This window comes from Pimephales promelas, chromosome 16 (genome assembly GCF_988280905.1).
Source record: "Pimephales promelas chromosome 16, fPimPro1.hap1.1, whole genome shotgun sequence".
NCBI classification, from domain to species: Eukaryota; Metazoa; Chordata; class Actinopteri; order Cypriniformes; family Leuciscidae; genus Pimephales; species Pimephales promelas.
In genome coordinates, this window is record NC_142784.1 from 24,916,230 (window position 1) to 24,942,006 (window position 25,777).

The 25,777-nt window shown below is 37.5% G+C and overlaps 1 protein-coding gene across 2 annotated transcripts in view; it reads right to left on the reverse strand.

Annotated features, from left to right (window-relative positions):
- LOC120489976 (roundabout homolog 2) overlaps window positions 1-23,282 on the reverse strand; it is a 48,530-nt gene extending 25,248 nt beyond the window's left edge. Inside the window, exons 1-6 of one of the 2 annotated variants that reach the window (XM_039687255.2) lie at window positions 22,824-23,282; window positions 15,053-15,379; window positions 4,464-4,621; window positions 3,693-3,813; window positions 3,454-3,592; window positions 2,132-2,259 (exon numbers count right to left, since the gene is read on the reverse strand). In XM_039687255.2, the coding sequence (XP_039543189.2) occupies window positions 2,132-2,259; window positions 3,454-3,592; window positions 3,693-3,813; window positions 4,464-4,621; window positions 15,053-15,379; window positions 22,824-22,884 (934 nt within the window). In that variant the 5' untranslated portion in view covers window positions 22,885-23,282. Of the gene's footprint in view, window positions 1-2,131; window positions 2,260-3,453; window positions 3,593-3,692; window positions 3,814-4,463; window positions 4,622-15,052; window positions 15,380-17,031; window positions 17,141-22,823 lie in introns of those variants that run through there. The other variant, XM_089121293.1, reaches the window with a different exon arrangement.
- Between the last annotated feature and the right edge of the window lie 2,495 nt (window positions 23,283-25,777).

Consider the following 25,777-nt stretch of genomic DNA (forward strand, 5'->3'; position numbering starts at 1 on the left):
ACTCCGGCAGTTTGCTAAAGCACACCGTCTCTCTATAACAGCCGTCAGATACTGTACAGTAATCCACATGCTTGAACATAAGCTTCACATAGTTGCCCTGTTCCAAAACATAGAAAATTCTGCCTTAATTTATTCACCCTGATGCTGTTCCAAACCTGTATGAGTTTCTATCATCAAAAGAAAATATATATTTTGAAAAATGTTTCAACTGTTTTTGTCCATACAATGAAACTCAAAGTTCAAAACAACATTTGGTCTCTATAAGGGTTGGTTATCATTTGAGTTTTGGTGATTCCAATTCCGATTTTGTTTTTCGATTCCGAGTTTGATTCCCAGGTTTGATTCCAATAAGGTAAAAAAAAGTTAAACATTTAGATATCAAATTAGATATCATTTAGCTCTTTTGCTAAACTTTTTGTTGCAGTTGAACAAAAATGAACAAAAATCAGCAGCCTAAAGAACGCTTACAAAAGGAACTGTGTGAATGTTTACGAGAATATTTTGACGTAACTGTGTGTGTATTAGTCCACTCAAGCGCAAGAAGATGTGAATGAGAAACTCAATTCGGTATTCGCACACTGTGTGAAAGCGAGTGCTGAATTGAAATCTCTTTCACATCTTCTTGCACTTAAATGGGTTAAAAATCACATAAAAATTGGTAAATCTGTGAATTCTAAGTATTTTTATATGCATTTCAGTGTTGTGTTAGTTGTCACGTCAATTGTGAATTGAGTCTCTCAACTACTTTGTATTGCTGCCTATGAAGAGGTTTCTAAATCAGTCACATCAATAGCTGCGTTTCCATAACCCTTCAATTTGCGCAAATGAAAATACGCTCAATGGAAACACGTCGATTTCGCAAAATCTCCCGTTTATCGCAAAAAAAGTTTTTACGCTCGCATGTGGAGGTTTTTCAGGCAATTCGAAAAAGTTTTTTTTTTCGCAAAACTGCAATGGAAACGGATTTTGCGCATTTACAGTCACCTGACTTTAGGTCCGTGTCTGTGAAATACGTTATAAATAGGTTTTAGGTGCATGGCTGTGAAATAGGTTATAAACCTACCAAAGTCCGTTGCCAGGATTTTTGGAATGACTTATCGCGAGAGGAAAAAAAGACGTTTTAGTCGCGTTTAACATTGGTTAATGCAAACACCGTCATTTCGCAATAGTTTTTTATCGATATTTGGAAAATATCGCAAAAGTTTTGTGCAAATCTGTAATGGAAACGCGCCTAATGACAGTTAGGACTCCACCTTAAGCTTAAAGTATACTTTTATGTGGGTTTTTATGTGTTTGCTAGGGTATGCGTACAGTGCGAAGTTGCGTACTGTACATCAGCATAGTTTGTGCAATACTATACAAACAGCCCAAAGTTTCTAACTGTACCCTGTATGCGCAAGCTCACACATGCCGAGGAGATGATCCCTCTGTGCCCTAATATGCTTAGTTTCATAAAATATAGTAGCCCAAAAAAAAAACAGTGTGTGAGCTAAGTAGTATGTCTGAATTCACAGTATTCATAAAACATTAATGAAAATGTCCCTGGATGAACTATTACTTCCATCAAAATTCTGAAGTGCGCATCCGACAGACACTTTACTATCCCATGAGGCCAAAGGAGAGGATTTGTCCTTGGCAGTAAAGTAAACACGACTGCTGCAGGTCACATGACAATGCAACATGATCTATTCATTCATTCAGACCACATTCATACTATATAGAATGTATATTTTAATGGTCATGAATTAAGTTTCAAACCAAATACCATAGTACTACTTATGTATATACAGTATGCGATTTCAGACGCAGCACTGTATGTGTTCATTATGCCAAATGTTTAAAACTGGGCTTTACTGTCAACTGCCTATGTAGACAACGAGGCAACTTACTAGGTAGAATAGAGCTAACATTTAAGCAGCAACAGATGAGCTAATACTGTAAACTTCACACAGATCTGAAAAAATGCACTTGACAGGTCCAAATGGCTGTGGTGAGGTCTGTTTAATGGAGAAGAGCAACAACATATGCGCAAAGCTAAGAATATCAGCTCGCTTCATTGTGATTCATATTTCATGTGCTCTGTGATGTGTCAACACACATGTAAAAGGCTGACAATGCATGCATGTCTTACCATGGACCTGGAGCACGGCGGAGGCTTCGGTTTTGCCTACGCTGTTTTCGGTGACACACGTGTAAGTGCCCTCGTCCTCCGCTCTGACCCTCATCAGATGAAGGCTGTTGTCACCACGGATCTCAAATCTATTCAGCCGAGAGGGTGAAAAGAGACAATGGTTGTCCGTGAAGAGAGTAGATTGAACAGTCACCACACCTTTCTTCAACACAATGTCTACATCCTTCAACTCTCTGAGAGGACATTTCTGTGTAATTCCACCATATATGCCATGTATATCATATATCTCATCTAGTATGAGATAAGATAACCCTCATCACATCTGCTGCTGACAAATTATTACCACAAAAAGTTGGTTAATACAATATATATATATATAATTTATACAACTCTGATTGTGTTTGGCTGAAAGAAGAAAGTCATGTACACCTAGGATGGCTTGAGGGAGAGTAAATTATGGGATCTTTCATTTTTGGGTGAACTAACCCTTTAATGTTAATTATACAATAGGGCTGTCAAATGATTAATCATGATTAATCACATCCAAAATAAAAGTTTTTGTTTACATAATATATGTGGGTGCACTGTGTATAATTATTTTGTATATATATATATACACACACATGCATGTATATTTAAGAAAAAAATAGAATATATAATAATATAAATTATATATAAATCTATATACAGAATATACATGAAAATATTTCTTAAATATATACAAGCATGTATGTAATTAATATATACAAGCATTATGTAAACAAAAACTTTTATTTTGGATTTGACAGCCCTATTATATAATTTTCATTTTTTTTAAATATACTGTAAATATAATTATCATATTGCAAATAATATTATTTAGCAAGTAATCACATATCTAATTTTTCTTCAATATCATGTAGCCCGATTTATGTGAATAAAAGCCTAAATGAAATCTGTTTATCATATAAACATCCGTCAACACACATATTCAAATATGGTAGCTCAACCATAGTGTCTGACAATGTCTTTATGAACTTCATACATTTTTAGTGGAATGGACTTTCAATGGAATGACAGAAATCTCTCAGGTTTTATTAAAAATATGTTCATTAGTTTGGAATGACATGCGGGTGAGTAAATGACAGAATTAAAAATGTTGGATAAATCACCCTTAAATGTTTTGTTGTATGTTGTTGTATTATGCAATAAAACATTTATCTTTGTGAATGTAGTATAAGGCTGCATCCCAGTTTGACTGATTAAGTTGATTAAGCTTTCTCCTTCTCTAACTGAACTATAATGGAAAAAAGGATCACAAATGTTTGTAAGCAGAGTCTTGCCTCCCCCGTGGTAGTTCTCCCTCGTCTCTTTTCCAGCGGACGGTCGGAGCCGGGTCTCCATGGACCTCGCACAAGAAGTCAACATTCTCCTCAGCCAAAACGATCTGATTCACAGGTCTGCGGATGAACACTGGCCTCTCTGCTCCCGCAATCACACAGACAAAAATCACACTGTGCTTGCTTTCACCCTTTTGTCAAACAAACAACAACAAAAAAACTAGCCAGGAAATTGAACTTACCAAAAACAACGAGTTCGGCTGGATCACTGTCTCTCTCGCCCACCATATTGGTGCCCACACACACATACATGCCTGCGTCACTTTTCCGGGTGTGAGAAATCATCAGCTTACCACCACGCATCTGAAGAAAAAAAATCAATAAAAATAATAACATTTTTATCTTCATATCATTTAACTTTGACAAATATGTACACATACTTGACATATTTCAGAAGCCTAATAAAAGCCTCTTTTTATTTTAAATGGTTATGGTCGCCTTATGGGCTCCACCATGTTGAGGTCACATGACCAAACAGTTTCTTTCAGTAACCAGCAATGTTATTTTAGTATTATTTATATACTATTATATATGTTGAATTTTTATTTTAAATTTAGTTTAAGTTTTAGCCTTTGACATTTGTAAAAAAAAAAAAACGTTTTAGCTTTAATTTATTTTTATTTTAGTATTTTCATTTTAGTACTAATTTAACATATTTATTTCAATTAGTTGTCAAAGAAACACTTCAATTTCCCTTTCATTTCAAAACTTTTCATAACAAAAACTGATTTTTAATGGCTTTAGTTTTAGTTAACGAAAAAAAAATATGCTAAAATGCACCTTTCTTTTACACACACTCTCAAACTCACGAGTGATGTCATTTGTTGGTGGTGACTAAGTACAATGATTTATGTTTCAATCAATGCTGGCTGCAGAGTAGAGTGATGTCACTGCTACACTACAACCTAATCATCACTCCTGTGCCAACATTGCACTTTCTGCTATTGACTCACAGAGATCCTGCCGTCCTTGTCATTGACACGAACATTGTTCCTTTTCCAGAAAACAGTGGGCTCGGGGTGACCCCTGGGAGGGACGCACTCCAGTACAGCAGGCTCTCCGGCTGCCACCACCACGTCATTGGGAGGCTGGCGAAAATCATCCCTGAGAACTGTGGGAGATTGAGACAAGTGTTAGCTCTATGTTGTGTTGTTTTTGTTTGTCCCCTGTGTGAGGTGTTTATTCATGGATATTCATTGAGGAACTTGGGAACTATGAGTCAGAGATGAATGAGGCATCTTCAGCTCCTGTCCTCAAATCTCCTGTGCTCCTTCCTGCATGTAATGCCTTGGCTTTCTCATCTTATCAATTATAAAGTGTTTTCATGACAACACATTCACATTTAAATACAGCTGAATAATTGACCAAAGAAAAAAAAAAAGAGACATTAGATTACTGGGAGGTCTGTTCCTTAACTTAGTGAGCTGCCAAATATTTATACTACCGTAATATATTCCATGACTGGAATAATGGCTGCTGAAAATGCAATTGTAATTACATTACACAATATTAATGTTTTTACTCTGCTTATAAGTAAAGCCTTCGTGAGCATAAGGGACGTTTTTCAAAAACACTGATAATCTTACCGACCCTAAATAGAGTGCTCTAAATAGGCAGCAACTCTGTGTGCCACACAAATAGTCCTCTGCATTAAAGATTCGACTCAGAGTTGATGTCAACCAAGTATGGCATTAGCCTGTTGCTATTCTTACTCACAATTCAGAAATAAGCACAGAATTATGCTTTTTTTCTTTAGTAAAGAATTAAAGCTATAAAACCAACATTTAACTCGCGTTACAGAACTGTTTACAACAGTTTGACGTTAGCATGATTGTTAACCAAACAATACGAACCAAACCAAACTGCCTTGCTGCAAATGTTATAGCAGCTGGATTTATCAGACACACAATTATTAATTATATTTAATGAATTATCCAACAGACAGACCCCTCGCCTAACAACAAAACTAGGTGCCAAGATGTCTGTGACAACTCCCAAGGGCACAACATGCGCCCGGTTACCATAGCAACAAAGACAAACCAGCACAGATAAGACAGTTTACCAACCAAAGGAATGTAGAGAGAGTTCGCACTCAATGGCATTCCCTATTAAAACAGACATATGAGGTTCATAAGAAAGGACTTTCAATTTATTCATAATCAATATGATACAAATTTAATACAAATTTGTAATAATTCATTACTCATATGTCGCTTTTGAGCTAATTTACATTCTCCAAATAAGCATAAAACTCTGTAACACAAGTGTTCCTTTTCTAAATAGTCTAAACAATTATTTGTTTCAGTATTGAATGAATTATATTTCTTGCACTTTTTATTTTTCTCACTAACTTTGCCCCACAGTATTCTGAGTTGTTCTAAATGTGTCCTTCTGTAAAAAAAAAACTAGAGTGATGTTGCCTTGGAATTCAGCTAACACAAGGTATATGGTGCATTCAAGTCATGCTGAAAGATCGTATTTACAATTTCAATGCACATGGACACTATTGATGTCCTTTCTTTTTTTCTTGAGTTTCTGAGTTGGGAGCATGTCAGTGAGAAACATGGTGGAAGCAATGAATGCAGAATCTGCAATTTAAAATAACACTAAGTTGTATATACAAAATATGATTGTAGTTCAATTACTATATAACATAATAATTCAGTTTACAGCACCTTAAATTTAGTGAAAACTGCAAAAACACACCTGATGTGCATTCTTGCTGTATTTTTTTAACAAAAGGTAACTTGTGGGTGTGACGATACATTTAGCTCACGAGAAGATACTATACACGATACAGGGTTCACAAGAATACGACGAGTATTATTTTTTAACACTATTTTTAAGAAACTTTAAATGACTAACTATATGACTGAAAAAAATAGTACTTTATTCGCCCGAAAGACAGAAAATGCAAAACAATGCAGGTGCATTTTGAAATGTATAAACTAACCTAGCACTGTCAAAAATAATTCTTTTGGTAATTGAGTAATCACTCAAATATTTTGACGGTAATAAATCTAGACCTATATAAAAAGTAGCCTTTAAAATTACTCAAAATACCTAATAACAATGAGGCAATAATAGTTGATTCAAATAAAGTAAAGCAAGTAATGATATGTTTTTTTTTAACGTAATCATATTTAACTTATGCACATTGTGTATAATAACAAATGACTGCAGAGGGTGCAAACGACCTGGTGATTATTGTTGTTACACTTTACAGCATGTTCAAATCCTTGTTTAATATTGGCCAAACAACATTTAATTCAAATGTCCATTTACCTTTAATATGTGGTCACTTCTTTAGGATAGAACAAGAACATGTGGACATCAAAACATGCAAACTCGGAGCTATAGGGTTTAAACTTTTATTTTTGAAATTGGGACGAACAATTAACGTATTTAGAAATATATTGACGTATTTGAAAGCTGAATCCTTTTTCATATCAAAAGCAAGCTGTTTTGTCTGTCTGGCACGTTGTCAGTGTCCTCTTTACTCTGCAATGTTTATCACTGTGTGAGAAAATGGACGTGTGTGCATGCGTGATAGTTGGTAGCCCTGCAAACACCGTGAAAGGTTTAGCCAGACACTCAACTGTCATCTCGTCTAAAAATATTGCGAGATCTCATGGCAAAACCAAGAGAACTCGCCGTCTTGTTCTGACCAAAGTGAATTGAACCCATCGGACGTCAGAAAAACGAGTTCCCAACTTTATGAAATTCCCAGAAAGATTCCAATGCACCATTAGAAGGCATCCCACTATGTTTTGGACACAAGTCTCACAATGGTTGGTTATGTTGACCTTACTAAGCATCAGTGTTAACAGCAAACACTGAACTCTGACCCTTCTTTTTTCTATGCCTACGTATCACACTGAGAGCAAACAGCAGAATGATGCATGGACCACAGCCTGGCTTGGCAGGAAAAGTTACCCATAAATCCCCAGTGGTGATTGACAGATTAAAAATGCGACCGCTACCCTATATGGCAGCTGCCTCAGGGGGCACTTTGAGTTTCCTACATCAAAGGGTGAGCTCCTACGGAGCTGTAGGCTCACAACAGCGGTTGGTACAGGGCCTCACACACACATAAATGCCACTCATTCTCATCTCAGTGAACTATAAATGCATTTCGGTAATACAAATGTACACCAATGTCCACAGATTGATCATGAGTGTGGCATAATATTTTCCTATCTTATCTTTTAAACACCTTGAGGATGAATTTTTTCAATAAACACCTCAATTAAAATATGTAATTTCAGCGGTCACTGGCTGCAAAAGGAAACCGAAGAATGTAAAGCATGAAAATTATTCTAAATAAATACATTCAGCCATCGATTCATAATTATGATATGACCTCTGCAGCAGTTCTGCTGCAATACCGAGTCCTGGCTAGTACACCGACGTTTGGCAGACTTTTATAAAAGCAATGACTTGTGATAATTACTTATAAATATTCATTGAAATGTCATGTTATTGGTGAGATCCAGAGAAGCGGGTGCTCCATTTTCTTTGTTAGTTAAACTCACGCTCATCTCCCGCTTATGAATATTCATAACTTTCAGGCTGGGACAAATGGTGCGGGTCTGTCTTTGGGCAGTAAGTGACTCATGTTAGGATTTGAAGCACCCAACCTGGCCATAAACAACTTCACCACTCCATGATCCAACACAATCTGCCACATCTTGTTTACTCAAACCATCTTCACATTTTAGATTCTTGAACCATGATATTTCCTGTGTCCTATTCACTAACTACTCGAAATCCAGTTTACAGTTAATGGTAATCAAGAACTTTTTTTTGTGATTTGCAAATATATGCAATCTAAAAAATGTTGGGTTGTTTTAACCCACATTTGGGTCAAATATGGACAAACCCAGCCTTTGAGTAAAATTTTTAAATGATATTTTTAACCACACATTTGGGTTTGTCCATATTTTACCCAAAATTGGGTTAAACCAACCCAGCATTTTTTACAGTGTAGGTTAATACCACTTTACACTCACAATCCAAAAATATCTTAATTTGTTTTCCGAAGATGAATGAAAGTATTACGGGGTTGGAACAACATGTGAGGGTGAGTAATTACTGACAGAATTTTCATTTTTGGGTGAACTAACCCTTTAAAGTACACTTTTGAAGGAAGAGTCGTGTTTTTCCAAGGATAATTTCATTCTAATTTATAAATGGCCATCTTAAAACAAAATATACTAATAAAAAAAGAACAGATGTGCCAGGAGCCAAAAGCCAATTCCACAACATTCTTAACATTTAAAAATGCAATTACCAAACAAACAAATAATTTCATCGCCTGAAGCTATGTTTTTAAACTAATTTACTATAAGATAAATCCCCCCCGTTGGCCGTAAGAGCTGCTGACTCCATCAAGGTTGTCTGTCAGTTAAATGAGTATCAACTCATTCCCTTGGCCCACTCTGACAGTGTACAAAAAAAAAGCACAAGGCAAGCCATCCCTAGCATATAAAAGCATGTTTTACGAGAGAAAGAGCACAGATGTTGCAGAAAAGTGGCCAACCGACTAACGGCACACCTAATACAGGCATCTGCCAAATTCCACAAAACCCATCCGATGGGACACCTTCCAATCAGTGCAGATCCGATGGCCACTCTGATAATGATACTGTAGCTAATGCTGAGGGTGACTGGTGGCCCCAAAATCGAAACATAAAAACAGTGGGGTAATACATATATGCATGCATGAGCTTGCAAATTGGCAGTGTGCATACATTCTCGGTCCCCTGCAGTCGACTGTGGTGGCCCGTCACCTCCTGAACAGAATTTAACTCGCAGGAGGCATATGCACAAGCAAGGACAAGGACAGGCTGTTCCAAAACAGCCCACAGCATGTTGCATTTTTCAGGAGACGAAGCCATGTGTTATTCATGAGTGGTTAAGAAAAGAGAGGGTAAAATAGTGTCACCATTTACCTAGAGCCGGCCAGCCCGCACACAAAGCTCGTAAGTGCCCTCGGCCATACCACTTGCCTAGTTATGGGTTCGAATGATACACGCTTGCCTCTGACTGGGTTCGTCCCTCTTGGCGGTGTGTTCAGGAAGCCATTCGTTCCCCCTCTCATCCTCTACAGTTTTACACAATTATGAAGCATGAAAAAAAAGCAATCTGATTTTTAATCATCTGTGAGATGAGTGACATGAGCAGAGAGACTCATTAGCTACAGCTGAAAGCCCCAGTGGGTCACGTACTGTAACCGGCACAAAACGTTATGGTCATTCTCTTAATTCTGCTTGGCTTCCTTCTACTGAGCAGACCATGCAAAGGAAAATCATCACCATCCCGTACATATGCTGTACAAGCCAATTACTGTTGCTGCTTAAATTAGGTAAGGTTAGCAGGAACTGCTTCCTTACATTGGCTGTGTGCAAAATATGGCGAGATTCTTTCCAAGACAACATTCAGCGCCCACAATGCCCAAAAATGCTGTTTAGTATAGCAAGCCGTTTTAACTTTTATTCATTTCCAGGATATGAATCTTGATATCAACAATTCAGTTTTCACTATAGTTAAAATAATAGTTATTGATATCAGGAATTAGATTTCTTCTAGTATAACACAGTCTCATCCCAAAAAGTCATATAACTGACGTCTTGGGACGTTTTTTGACCGTACGTCAATATCCGCCTTTTTAGGGCCCCCTTAAACGTCGGTAGATGGCGATCCCGGGCCGTCATACAACTGACGCTTTACCTTTAACGTCAGTTAGGTGACGGGTTAGGTTTAGGGTTAAGTTTAGGTCTGGGGTAGAGTTAGGATCCCATAACCTCATCTACCGACGTTTAAGGGGGCCCTAAAAAGGCGAATATTGACGTATGGTCAAAAGGCATCCCAAAACGTCAGTTATGTGATGTCTTGGGATGAGACCGGGTTGTCTAGTAACGATGTCAATTTTTGATATCAGAAATTACATTTCTACCAGTAACAATGCTAATTCTTGATATCCACAATAATATTTTCACTAGTTAAAATGATCATTCAACAATTTAATTTCAACTAGTAAAAACTATAATTCTTGATATCTGTAATTGTATTTTCACTAGTGAAATGTCACCATAGGCTGTCATTCAAAATCAATTGTTCAAGAATAGATTTCTTACAAGTCGAAATTCCAATTTCACATATCCGAAATACAATTCTTACAAGTAAAAACCTTTTTTGATATCAAGAAATCAATTGTTACTAGTTGAAATGTCTATTCTTGATATCAACAATTGAATTGCTAGTAACAATGTTCACTTTTGATATCAATAATTACATTTTCACTAGTGACAATGTTAACTTCTGATATCATGAATGTGATTGTTACTAGTAAGAAAGCCATTTTAATAAAACCAGCATATATATATATTTATATGTGTGTGTGTGAGGTTGTTATACATGACACCACGTGGAGACCCTGAAGTGAATATAAACATAGCTATTCATCACCACATCCAAAAACTGAATTTGTCTAAATGTGATACTGGTATTTCCACAACCCATGCATTTGACTTATGGGAATGAAAGGACATTTTTGAGGTCGAGCTCATTTCAAAAGGCCAGAAGTCTTTCTTCTCCTCCCCCCTGTAGAGATCATGGAATGATTGTAAATGACAAGCCTGTTGGGATGTACATTATTAATTGCCCCCCACTGACTCACCACGCGCTCTGTCTCCTTCCTTACACACGGCTGTTCATTTGCATCCCCCACTATGGACACCCAGAACACATTCATCCATTTGTGACTAGAGGTGTTGGTCTTTCTAACCTGAAGAATCCATGACGGTTTTGGCAAGCGGCCATCTGTCGAAATGTGTGTGTGTGTGTGTGTGGTTGTGTGGAATTGGGAGGAGACTTGTGAAATGTTTCAGGCTAACTTAAGCACTCCTACACTTTCAGCCTGATAATTACATAATTACATATAACAACGTGTAATTATATGGCGGAGCATGAAAGTGGATGTGGTTGCGAAGGGTTACGACAGGCCGGCATTGCGACACATGGCTGAAAATGTGTGTGTGTGGACTAGACAGAATGTTGTTATTGTTCATTTCAGAGCCACATAAATAAATCCATCCCAGAGGTGGGCTAATCCCACGCCACGTTACTCCCCGTCTCGAGACTGGGCTAGTCGACCCACACAGAGAAAGGGTGACTGGGTTAATCCACACATCGCTTCCGATAACATCCCATTTAATATCGCTTTCCGGCTTCTACATGCTTTCTTGAACAACCAATAACTGGACAAAACTTGGCGTCACAGAGCCAGAGATTGCCTTTTGAAAATAACACAGTGCACCAGCTGAACATGTTATGCATATTACACGAAATAGACAAAGAGCATGGAAGATGTGCGAGAGATAAATAGTGAGTGTGTTATGTTCAATAACATTGTGCATGCAAGAAACCCCATAACAGCCCTTCAGAGGGTTTAGATAAGAGCGCATGGGGAAAGATGTATTAGGGAAAAGCTGCCACGGAGCATCATTACTTTATAATCCCACACTGGGAGAAAGAGGGACAGCTGGGCTAGAGCCTTTTAAGCAAGTTTTATTTTTCATTTGTCCTACTTTATCTTAATCCAGGCTCAGGGAACGTGGCAGTTTGCTACCCCAGACAGACTGCCACATTCAATGCTTTGAAATAGATACAGCTTTTCTCTTGCATAAAAGCTTTAACACAAAGCTGCTATTTTAAAAGAATACGTGAATGGATTCGTATTCAAGCCGAGAGCTAAATATCTACCTCTGCCAAAAAAAAGAATAACAGGCACCACTCATTCTGCCTTTATGACAAGCGTCATATTAAGCATTGGTCGTTTGGCATACATATGTTACATGGATAATACTATATCCCCCAATATACCACAGTGTAGCGAGGGATGGATTAATATATTAGTGTAAGACCCAGATTTAACCTTCTCTCACTGGTGCATCCTTTAATACTACAGAACACTGGATGTTCACAAAATGCAGATCTTTTGTTTGTCAAAGCACCTTGAAACTCATGAACAACAGAAGTGTTTCATTTAGAGAGCCATTTATACTTCCTATGGCTGTTTAAACCTTGAAGAATAAAGTAGCTTTTTACATATTCTTGGGGAAAAACGCACTGCTGTCAATGGCTAACCCTTGAAAATGCGTAATGTCAGAGGTATGTACTGAATTTGAAGAATTTAAATCATCTCGACTCTGCATGCATGGACATTTGACCTTGTCCGTCATTAATAAATATGATTTGTCTCAGTGCTTGAATAGGAAAAGAAAAAGTGCATGGCACCGGCAGTAACATGGAGGTAACAAATTAACATGAAAGTTAGGATTAGTTAGTTGTGTTCTGAGTTTGCTACACCACAAAAAAAAAAAAAAAAAAATGTTTTATTAGCCACCCAGCCAAGATTTAATAATAAAAAAGCTGACAAGAAAATAAAATAAGCTTTCAAAAGTCGAAAAGAAATTAAGGTTTTTGATGAAACCACTCCAGGATTTTCTCCATATAATGGACTTCAATGGGAACCAAATGGTTCAAGGTCCAAATGAGAGTTTCAATGCAGATTCAAAGGGCTTTAAACAACACCAGACGATGAATAAGGGTTTTATCAAGCGAAACAATCGGTCATTTCAAAAATAAATAAAAAAAGTTTAAGTTTTATAAGCACAAATGGTCGCCTTGCTCTGTTCTGTGATGAGCGTTAGTGACTCTCCTGTTCCAACTCGTTCATCAAAATGAACTAATCTTTTTTCAAATCATGACTCGATAAGACACTTATTCATCGTCTGGTGTCGTTTAAAGCCCTTTGAAGCGGCACTGAAACTCTCATTTGAACCTTGAACCATTTGGTTCCCAATGAAGAAAATCCTGGAATGTTTTAATCAAAAACCTTAATTTCTTTTCGACTGAAGAAAAAAAAATATCTTGGATGACATTGGGGTGAGTAAATTATCAGCAAAATTTTTTTTTAAAAGTGAACTACTCCTTTAATGTGGTTCCAAAACTCCTCTCACAAATGCTGTTCACGACTCTACTAGAACAGTTGATTATATCACAGGTGCCTAATACTGAAAAACACGACTGACTCAACAACAAAAAAGCACAAAGTGAGCATTCCATAAACCAACAACTGTCTATGTTTATGAGTACCATTAGATGAAACATCTAACAGATGGACAAGGCCGCATCAGACTTGTCAAAGCAAATATTGCTCACTTATCACAAACAGGCTGCTCTCATGTATACGATCATTTTTTTCCACCTCAATCCGCTTGCGGTCTCAAAGATGTGTGAAGGATCGCTCACTCTCGCCCCAGCCTTCACCTGTTGTACCCCTCAGGATCCTCCGTCTTCATAAACCACCCGCTCTTTCCTCATGCCGCGGTCGTGCTGGCAACCGTCCAGCTCTAATTAGCACATTAATCACTGCTGAGGAGAAGATACGACCGGCGGTGAGCTGGGTCTCCCGGTGTATGACCCCAGTCTCCTCTTCCACAAGGGCGAACACTTAATTCATGAGTATTGTGCAGCACAAGCTAATATCCAGCCTGATTTGAGGCTCTGCGTAGATCTATATGGACTCCAGAGAGCTAGGAGTCCCTTCTCTTTCTGGCTTTAAACGTACATAATAAATCATATTGTAAGTCTTGCTTAGGCGACATATTTTCTATGCGGTAATTATGACTTGGAATTAAAGTCAATGAAGGCAGCATTATTCAGTGTGTGGAAAAAAAAAATCCACATTCTGCATTCAGTTTTATTTCTGAATGAAAAGTGAGATTTAATGAGATTATTAGGTGGGCAAATATACAAACAGCTATTTGGGAGTGCGAGTATGCAGACTTCAGGAGAGGATCTACCACAGAGTGCATGATTGCAAAGCATTTTCACCCAGCATGCTCTGCTACTCAGTGTCCTCTGGGACAGTAAGCAAAAGTCTGTAATGGCTCTACAGGCTTGGCTCTCCCTCAGCAGTTAAAGATGTCTATTTTAAGATCTCGAATGGAGAAACAATTTAATAATATCTTTCGGCAAGTCGGTAGATGTCAAAATGGACTTGACATGACATTGACCCATAAGATCAGCCTCACCTCCATCTCCAAGCGGCACACAAAATCTGACTCATACGAGAAATGTAATTGTATGCTGTAAAGGACACAATTTGTATATGAGGAAATTAGATCATGTGGAAAACAGGCACCAGAAAAATTCATGGCTTGTTTTGTTAACGAGCAAACATCATTGCACTCCCATTCTAATCAATAAACTTTCTAATCCAGTTTCTTCTGGCGGAGAAGATGGATATGGTGCCTTTCTGGAGCCAAAGAGCTGGATTACGACAGAGCCAAAGTCCCAAACAGCAGGAGGACACACTGTCACAGCAGGCAAAAACTCGACAGCAGCCTGCCACAAAGAACTTAACAAACAAGACCTCAGGACATGTCTGAGAGGAATAGATTACTTCTATTTCACCAGAGATATGCTCCATCTAGAAACATAGAGAAGGTGGAATTTATCAGAAAATACTTACTGGCTACTTCAAGCGAGGCATTTCGGCTAACAGCCTCTCCTAGGTAATTGCGGGCGACGCAAGTGTAAACACCCTCGTCGGGTTTGCTGCGGCGTCCGTGAACGATGCGCAAGAAAAAAAGGGAGCCACTTGGCAACAGCATGCGGTGGGAGCGAGGGTCGTCCTTATCAGTTTCAACGTGCTCGCCGTCTTTATACCACTCCATCGTGGGCATGGGCCGACCCTCTGCCTTGCAGTTCAGGGTGGCTGGCTCACCCTTTGACACGATCAGATCTGAGGGATTCTCCACTATCCTTGGAGGAGCATCCTCCAAACGTGGACGGGACCCTGCGAGAAATAAACAGTGGTGGTTAAAAGCATCATACTGGAGGAATGTTTAAGCAGTTAAATCTAACTTCTTGTTAAAAATAAATTTGCTAGCGGGGTTTAGCATAGCATCCTCACTATGCTGAAGCATGGGAGTCTAAAGAGAAGCCTGGTATATCCTGATATATTTTTCTGTTGATACAAGTGATCATGTACATTTAGCAATATAGCCGGAGAATTATGTATATGATGTGTATTATAAATTAATGAACAGTAGTACATTAATAGTAGCTTTTTTACAAATTGTTCAAGGCATTTCTAAGGATGCTTGTTAGAAGCTGTCTCTGTGACGGCGAACGGGAACATGGTTTGTGTAAAATTAGCAACACATTGTTAGCTGTTTGATGTTATGAGTCTGACTTTGAAGAGAGCGATACATAAAACGCATTACTATTCGCCTGTATACAGTAGGTGAGGGTTGGCAGGACTCATTTGCATATTCATGGGCCGCGTATACTTAATGAAGCAAGGTTGTAGAGTTACATTTAAAGCCAATTTAAATCTTTTTTTTTCACAGGAAAAAATCTATTTAAACATGCCATTTTGGTGATCAAGATGAGTTTAAAGGGACAAAATTATTGACATACATTATTTATATGGACATTAAAGGTCCCGTTCTTCATAATCCCATGTTTCAAACTTTAGTTAGTGTGTAATGTTGTTTTTAGAGTATAAATAATATCTGTAAAATTACAAAGCTCAAAGTTCAATGCCAAGCGAGATATTTGCCGTGTCCGAAATCACCGACTACTCACTATATAGTGGACTATATAGTGAGCTCGCCATTTTGTAGTGCTGTCCGAATGTATAGTGATGATTATTATACCCTATATAGTCCACTTAATGTATCCCAGAATGCATTTTAAAAAGTAGTGTACAACCGATGGTCACTAACCCAATCCCTACATACCATCATGCATTGTGCTTATCAGAAAAATAAGTTATAATCATGTGTGGAGTAGCGCATTATAACAGAAACGGCCAGAAATGACTTTTAGTTTTGAAATTTTGGAGAAATATGCTCAATATAATGTAATGTATTTATTTAAAAAAAATCTATTTAGCCCAGAGCCAGTTCCGCAACAGCTGAGAGATGATGTAATCAACGGCGCCGAGAGACGATCGAGTAGTGTCCGAAAGTGGTGTTTCTATTATGCTGATGAGCTTACTATATAGTGCTCTCCCTACCCCATATATAGGGGGTAGGGAGTAAGGGTTTGAGTGGAGATTTTGGACACAGCAATTTTATTTAACAGAAGTAGCCTACATCGAACGGCCCGTTCGGACTACATCCCTCTACTTCCTTCTTTAATGACGTCAGTAGAACAGTTTCTTGTCTAACATCCGCCCACAAGAATGCTCCCTCAACTCCCTCAACTTGCACACTTCTTATAACTTACTGTGTTTACTCAGCTCTTATGGTGATTTTCTGAAGTAAAACTGACACTTCATCTTTTGAGTGATGTACAATAAACTTTATTAAACTCATCAGTATATGTTTGATCATCATTCGGACCTGGTCCGAAACAGGTTAGGCTATTATTAAATAATGGATACATACAAGCAGATGACAAATACGTTATAATAACCGTAATTAAACAACTAAACTATACCTGTTCCATCTCTATACAGCACTCGGACTCTGTAGGCATTACTGTCCGACTCGAAATGAACGCCCTTACTGAGATTTTCTGATATTATCATCATTCCGTGAGATGAAATTGTCCTGAGAGAGTGAGCGCGAGCTCATGAAGCTCCGCCCCCTGTGCCGGCAGCAGCAGCTTATTTGCATTTAAAGGGCACACACACTAAAACAGCGCGTTTTTTGAGCCCCCAAAAATTACAATTTAAACATGCTGTAAAAAATGATCTGTTGGGTATTTTGAGCTGAAACTTCACATACACATTCTGGGGACATCAGAGACTTATTTTACATCTTGTGAAAAGGAGCATAATACGGGACCGTTAACCTCCAATACTTGAGTTTATTGCCATAATCAGCATTGGCAAGCATAGGACCCTTTCACACAGAGCGTTAGGGGTGTGTAGTAGTGATGACGGCTGAGATCATTCTCCAGCTCAGTGAAAAGGCACGCGATCCGCTAGATTTTGATCGAATCAGAAAAACAAAAACAAAGCAAGAGCGTAGTTTCTCAAGAGTTGTCACATGTCTTTAAGGGATGTGTGTGAACCCACGCACAGATTCCAGAAAATCACTGGCCGTGTTAATGAACCAAAATCAAACATTATCACACATTATCAGTGTATGTGAATTAATAAAACAGCTAAATGCATGTATGTTAAATAAATTTACAACATCTGATGCAGCTTTCAGTTTTCGTAGAGTCCTACAAACTAACCAGAGCTGAAACTTGTTAACAGGTGTGTGGAACTTTTTCAAAAAAATGTTAACAACATTTATTTTGTGGAAAAAAAGAAGAAAAAAACCCTTTCACAACAGAGTACCAGGGTGTACCATTCAACCACACAAATAGTCTTCACCAGCATCAGTGAATGGATGGAACCAGAGGAGAGAGACTTCTAATGGCCAGTGGGAAAGGGAGCTGGGTTTACCTCTCAAAGGCTGATGACTCAACACCTATTAAGCTTTCAGCCCAGAGAGCCAGATGAAATCTGTGCGAAGTTAAAAGAAGCTGACATTAAGGCTGAGTCTAGCATGGCTGTGGCTATTGAAAAAGGCTCCAAACCTCACCGCCCATTAGTGCCAAATTCTGCTCCAGCCGGGGCTACAGAACTAACAGAGAGGGTTTCTTATTTATGTGTGAGGGCTTTTAGGTGGAATACTTGCAGTGCAATGCACAGCAGTGGTCATGTGTTGGGTTTTTCTTGACATTAAAGGGGTGGAAATTCTCAGGAATAAAATAATATCATCTATGCAATATTTTATCTGAAAATACTCAAGTGGAAGAAAACAGTTCTTAGACAGCATAATGTGTTTACTCTTGGTGAAGTTAAATCCAATAAGTTACTAATGACTTTCATAAAAAGTCAGTCATGAACACCTAAATAGTTCATCAGCCTCCTGCTGCACATTACACTCATAAGTATGTTTCCATCCGTTTACAACACTTGAGATTATAACTCCCCACTACTCTGAGGCATCATCAGTTTTATAGTTATGGGAAGCTAATTGGTCCTTGTGAGAGAATGAAAGGAACGAATAAAAGCCGGTGCTTTTCACACATGAAAAGCCATGCTGATTTGAAAGAATAATTATCTGTCAGTGATTTCACGACATACAGTCGCTGCTTCCTTTGGAGAGCGTGAATGAGAGGTATAAGACCACATTAACAGGTTCATATCTTACAGGAAAGGTTACATTTGGAGAAGATTGTGCCGTGCAGTCACACATTGAGGTATAAAATACTTACACACGCAAATCACATGGGAAATTTCTGAGAGATTATTCTCATAGCATCTCTCAGTGATTTCCCGACTGGTGGGAAAAAAAAAGGATTTATAAAAGGGTTTTCGGATATATTTTATTAGCTGCAAATTTGCCTCACATTCTTGAACCTAAAAACATAGAAACTTTGACATGTCAGAACAGCAGAGAAAAAATCTAATATTTTGGTAATTGAATAATCAGAAATGAATAAAGACCTGTCTTTTTTTAGGAGAGCAGAAACTATACAACAGAGTTGTATGCAGCCACACCATTCAGAATTGAGGTTAAAAAAAATGGGATGAAATTGATGAATTGACATGGTGGAATAATACAATTTTGATTTCAAGAAAGAATTAAAATGAATTGAAATAACTTCATGCAACAAAAAGTTCATACAACCATACAGTAATTTTAAAATAAACTGGTTTTCAAATCCAGTCCTCTGGACTCACGCTCTGCACATTTTATACGTCTCTCGTATCTGACACACTCAGTTCAGTTCATAGAGTCTATCCTAACAAGCTGAGGATCTGAATCAGGTGTGTTAAATAAGGGAGACGTACACAAAGAGCAGTGGGTCCTGAGGACTGGAGATGAGAACCACTGCATTAAAGCCAGGCTTTAAAGGAGTAGTTCACTTTAAAAAAAAAAAAAAAAAAAACATTTGCTGATAATTTACTCACCCCCATGTCATCCAAGATGTCCATGTTTTTCTTTCTTCAGTTGAAAAGAAATTAAGGTTTTTGATAAAAACATTCCAGGATATTCTCCATATAATGGACGTCAATGGGAACCAAACGGTTCAAGGTCCAAATGAGAGTTTCAGTGCAGCTTCAAAGAGCTTTAAACGACACCAGATGATGAATAAGGGTCTTATCTAACGAAACGATCGGTCATTTAAAAATTAAATAAAAAGGTTTACGTTTTATAAGCACAAATGCTCGCCTTGCTCTGTTCTGTGATGAGCGTTTGTGACTCTCCTGTTCAAACTCGTTCATCAAAATGAACTAATCTTTTTTCGAGTCATGACTCGAAGGGTCCTAGATAAGACCCTTATTCATCATCTGGTGTCGTTTAAAGCCCTGTGAAGCTGCACTGAATTTCTCATTTGGACCTTGAACCGTTTGGTTCCCATTGAAGTGCATTATATGGAAAAAATCCTGGAATGTTTTCATCATTCAACCTTAATTTCTTTTCGACTGAAGAAAGAAAGACGTGGACATCTTGGATGACATGGAGATGAGTAAATTGTCAGCAAAAGTTTTTTTTAAAAGTAAACTCCTTTAATGCCTGAAAATCTATCTACACAGACCAATCAATAGACAGACAGACATACAGACAGATAAAAATGTCACAAAAACATTTGCTTTTCTGAACAACTGTCTTCCTTTGGAATACTGTTGACACAAGTTATATTTAGCGGATGGCTACGAGCTATGGCATTATGTAAAGCATTACAGTAATTAATATTTACAAATATTAGACATGCATGCTTCACCCTCTTTCTCCTTAGGGCTTAAATGTACCATCACTAATGCTAATGTGTTATGAAAATCGGCGCCCAGTCGATTTTTTCAAAACTGTTCGCCTCAAACATATTCAAATAATATGAGCATTAACCTGACTCCCTGGGATCAGTAATGATCCAATGCTTTTCTCAACAGACATGGGTGCGCACTGGTGTACACTGATCAAAGAACAAAACAAAACATTCGTTCATGAAGGAGATCTAATGGTATGAATCCTAGACCCATTATTATGCCAGACACATCGCTTTTCCCAGCATAGCAAAAACTGTTCTTTATCGACTAACTGTGACAACTTACATCTCTGCCTGGTGAGCCATCTCAGGCTATTTGTCATAATTTCAGAAACGCCATTATCTCCGTCAACCCCATTCAACCTCTTGTAGTTGGTGGCATTTGCCCTAACCTGACAGCAACTGCTAAGTAACGCAAACTGAACAGCTTTTGTTTTGTCAGTGCTAAGCTTAAGATCTCTTACAATAATAAAATGACAGTTGTGGGAGATTTTGCAGTCTGCAGTTTTGTGATCAACAAACACAAACACACCGACATCCCAATGCCTGCTTATTTAAGGAATGAGCACGTTTAATTAAATCTGGAACAATTATTACCTAAGTGAAAAGCAATAAGCAGAATGAATCATTGGTCTATAGAGATATTATGTGATGTTGTTACTGTAAATAGTGTCAACATGTCTTAAAATAATCATTGGATTAAAAGAGCTGCAGTTAATCCAAGATATAATATAAGGACAATACATTCGGATTATTTAAAAAATAATAATTTCATTAACTGAAGGTCAGATTTAGATCTAGATTCTAGATTTAGATTTAGATCTAGGTCTAGATTAAGGACAAAACAATTTGTGAATTCATCCGACTAACAGCTCTGCCTGTGTGGTACAGATGTCTCTTAGCAACCAGGCTATGTCGCTATTATCTGGTATTATCTATCATCTTTCATTGTATGTTTTAACTCAGAACTTTCTCCAAGTAAACAATGCTTTTCATATTCACAGCTGACAGTCAAATAAATAAACACGCTGCATATTAATACAAGCGTTGCTCTATTTTGAGCGATCTTTCAGCTCGAGCACCCCCACAATGTGGAGACAGATGCATAACTCATAAATTCTATTTCTAGAGCTTGCAGTGTATAAAGCAGCCGCTTTCTCCTTAATGCAAAAGGCCATTAAGCTGGCCTCAGCGGGGGGGGGGGCACATCATGCCGCCCTGCAGACTGATGATACAGCAGTGGCATCCCTGCCAAACATATTCGGTCAAGTCTCTTACAGGTCATTTCACTGCAATCAAAGACGGTAAACATACTCCAGGCTATAGGAGATCATGGAAACAGCTCTTGTATAAATATTTACTCATATAGTAGTAGTGTAACAGATGGTGTCATGTATTAAGACACGTCCCCTGTGATACTGCCATAATAGATGAAAAATATAAACACCATCTCTAATAACTAGAAACGCCTTTCTTTACACAATTTGTATTTGCACTGCTATACTTGTTTTGTATCATTAGACAAATGAAGTAATCAAACACAGTAGTCTTTCTTGTAAAACACTTTAAGTGCCTGAACATGAATATTTTATAACACAGCTGTTTTATGTTAAATCCAGAGTGATTATTATCTTTTTAATGTTTTTAATGGGAACTCTCTCTTATTATAGTCTCACATTTCACTATAAAAACCATTACGTCAAAAAAACAACCCTTTTTTTAATTTAACTTGTCAGAAAAACATGTTGATACGATTTTTTGTTTCAACTTAATTTCCTTCATTAGAGCTCACAATTTAAGTGTATTAAAAAATGTGTGCAATGAACTAATATTAATGAATTTATACATGTACATTTTATACAATGTGCAGTCAGTTGACACCGGTTACGGAACAAGATTTGACCTAATGTAACTCAACATTGGTAGTAAATGGAAGATGTTCTAGTACAAAATAAATCAATTTTTGTGGATTTGTTTTAATATATGTTCCATTTTTGTCGCTTCAGCGGTATTAAAAAAGTTAAATATCCAACAATTATATTCACCAATAACTGATCTGCATGCATTAACACCATTGTATGAACACTGAACTGAGCTGGACAATGACATCACTATTTTCTCCAGAGGGCTGTAGGCCTAGATAAAGGAACTAATTAATAAGTAATGATTTTTACAAAGGAAATGAATCAACACTGAACTTAAGCATGGTCAACGGCACTATTTTCTTCTAGAGGTGCTGTACAGCCAAACAAACTTTGCTGCATTATTGTCTTGGCTATCACTGTTAATCTGATTTGAAACAATCAGCATTGTAAAAAGCGCTAGGCTATATTTAAAGATGACTTAATGACCATATAGGCTACTAACATGAAAGTCTGACACTTAAACTAACAGATTAAACTTACTCTGCAGTATTGGACCAATAATCAGATCAATAAACTAGTGTTTTAACTCACCTGAAGAGCTGTAGATGTTAGAGAGCATCAGTAACAGAGTTCCTATGACAACCAAAGCCATTTGTCCGGCTTCCAAGACTTGCACTGTTATCTACGGCATTAGTACAGTTTCTAAAGAAAAAGATATTCTCATTGGAACATGCCAAGCGAAACCATTTTAAACTCGTAAAAAAAAAAACAAGAGCGGAGAAAAGCACTTCAGCTGCTCTCTTGGAGAAATTCACAGCAGCGCATTACGACAAAGTCTGTGATGCCAGATCTGAAACGCGCGGATCTTTGTATAAGGAATTGCATGATGACTCTGATGTCTAACTATTTTGTTCACTCCCTCTGTCAGTCAGTTGGCTGTAATATCGCACAGACCTCAGAAGCTGTTCTCCCATTCAGCTCACTGCACGGCGTTTGAATAAGATGCTCGAGAGAGTCGAGTGTGACAGCGCGCTCTGCAGAATGAAGCGCGTGGAGCTTCTGTCCGCCCGTGAGACTAGAGCGCGCTTCCCAGAGAAATCTTAAAGCGACAGCTTTGTTTCGCTTGTCCTTGTCCATAGTAATTTAGATTTAGGATTTCCCCCCCTGCTAAATAACAAACAATAACTTTATTTGTTGTTTTATAATGATTTATTTATATTAATGTATTTATTTATAGGCCTATATTGAAATTATGTAAGCCTATATATTTATAGCCTATGTATATTTATTCAATTTAATATATCTATACCAGGTAGATAAAGGATACAAACCTTGTTTTTTTCTCCTGATCATTGGTGCCACAATCTCATCTCAGAACTTTTGATAAATGCCATTTTTTTAACTTTTAATTGCATCTGAATATCAACATTTGTGAGATCTGAGTACACTGTAAAAAAAATAATAATCGTTTTTTCTTCTGTCAAATCAACTTAATTTATGTGGTTCAGGTAACATCATATTTTGAGTTTCTGATTATTAAATCAATCTCTTTCATTGTTATTAACTCAATTTTTCAATTTCAATGAACTTAAAGTTAAGGCAACCAGGTTACTTCATTTTTTAAGTTAAACCAACAATATTTTTTTACAGTGCAAGTAAGCTACGTAAGTATGCTTTATTGTCAGTTCTGTATGTACGGAACATACAGATAACTGAAATTGCGTTGCTCTCAGACCCATGGTGCTTACAAATAACTTCAAATGACAACAGTAAAAGTCTAATCAGATATAAAAAATATAAAATACAACTATCCAAAAAAAAAGAAAGAAACAGCACAAGACACATAACAAGTGAACAAACAGTGCAGATAAAAGATGTTAGTGCTTAAAAATTTAGTCAGCCGAGACAGTTTGATTGAGGTTAATTGATCTCAATTTGTGTCTTAAGAAAATAGGACATTGTATTATGTTGAAATGGTGGATTTGTGGACACGTTGATGTTTTTAGATTTGTTGAGTCAAAGTTATCATTTTTATTTTTTAAGTACAAAGATAAAATTAGACCCTTGGGGTATTCTGCCTGCATGTCATAGAATAATTTTACCTTGTTGAATCTCTTTTACTGGGATTCTGATTTGTCGGTCATCGGTTCATCAATTATTCAGCTAAATTGTCAAAATAGCATTTAAAATAGAATAGTTGATTTAGTATTTTACATTAATGACACTTACAAATATATATATAAGAATTATATAAAAAGTAATTTATACATTCTGTAAAAGTTTATCTGGCCGGGGCATCTTACCCCAGGGGCCATCTTACCCCTCTTTTAATAGTTGACATTTTGTGCTATAACAACTAAAGTAGCAAATGTTATTTATTAATAACACATTGGCTGATGCATCATCATTCTGCACATGCAAAACTTTCATCTAAATCCACACTGTTCTTAAGGGAGTCATCTTCCTAGGCACTTTTGTTTCACCTCACATCCGCAGGGACTCACTTTAGTGTATTCTGAAGCAAAATGGTCTTTGTTTTGACAATCTGGCGATCCTTTCAGTGATGCATGTTGATAAAGATATGCGGCTATATTTTAAAGCAACCCATTAAGTGTGGACATTTTCCAATGCAATCAGACCTCTCATTGATCGGCCTTCTTGAGATTTACTGGTGCTCTTCTCCAGGGCTTTCCTTAAGCCATGTGCTGTTTTTTTTACTGCATTGACTTTGTGTCTTTTGTGAAAGACCACCATTATTGAAGTGAGAAGCGAACATTTGTCTTTCTTTGAAGCCCAAAATGGGCTGAGAATCAGAGGACAGACAACAGTTGTGACCAACTGTGCAACAAATTGAAATTCTCCTCACCACGGTTGAGAAATTGCTCTGAGTAATAGCAAACAATGTCTGAGAAGTCCGAATGAAAACCTTCATCAAGATCTCAGTGCATCAATGACAAGTATTTTGAAAGCATGAATTTGCTGTCCACGCATGGCGGGTTCACGCTTCTGTGCTCACATCAGAAACAACGGACCTGTCAATGTTCTAAAAGCAAGGTTTCATCTGGTTCCCTAAATAAAAAAAAGTTAATTAATATAATAATTCCCTCAGATTGAGATGAGATGACATTTACTTTCAGCCTTTTCTCTGATACTCTCAGTGTCATCAACATGCACCTACATGTCAAAGGAGCATGTCAGCTATGATTGCCTTGCAGATGACTCACAATTATGCGTTTAGACATATTCAGACTATAGTGCTGCCACAAACAAATGATCATCCTGCTATACTGTAATCACAAAGCGGATGAGTCATAGTTTCTTTCTGCCACAGGAACAAAAAACCTCGACAGCACAAACAATGTGTCTTACTAAATGTTTATCCCCTCAAGGATTTTATTGACATATCAATGTATGCAAACTGCACAAGAACCGAATTCTATGCTTCCAGTGTGCCTCCATAAGCTGGAAGTTTTTAGTGAAAGTATATTTTCCTTTTAAAAACTGATATTAATCCATAGGCTGTCTCAAAGGAACACTCAACAAAG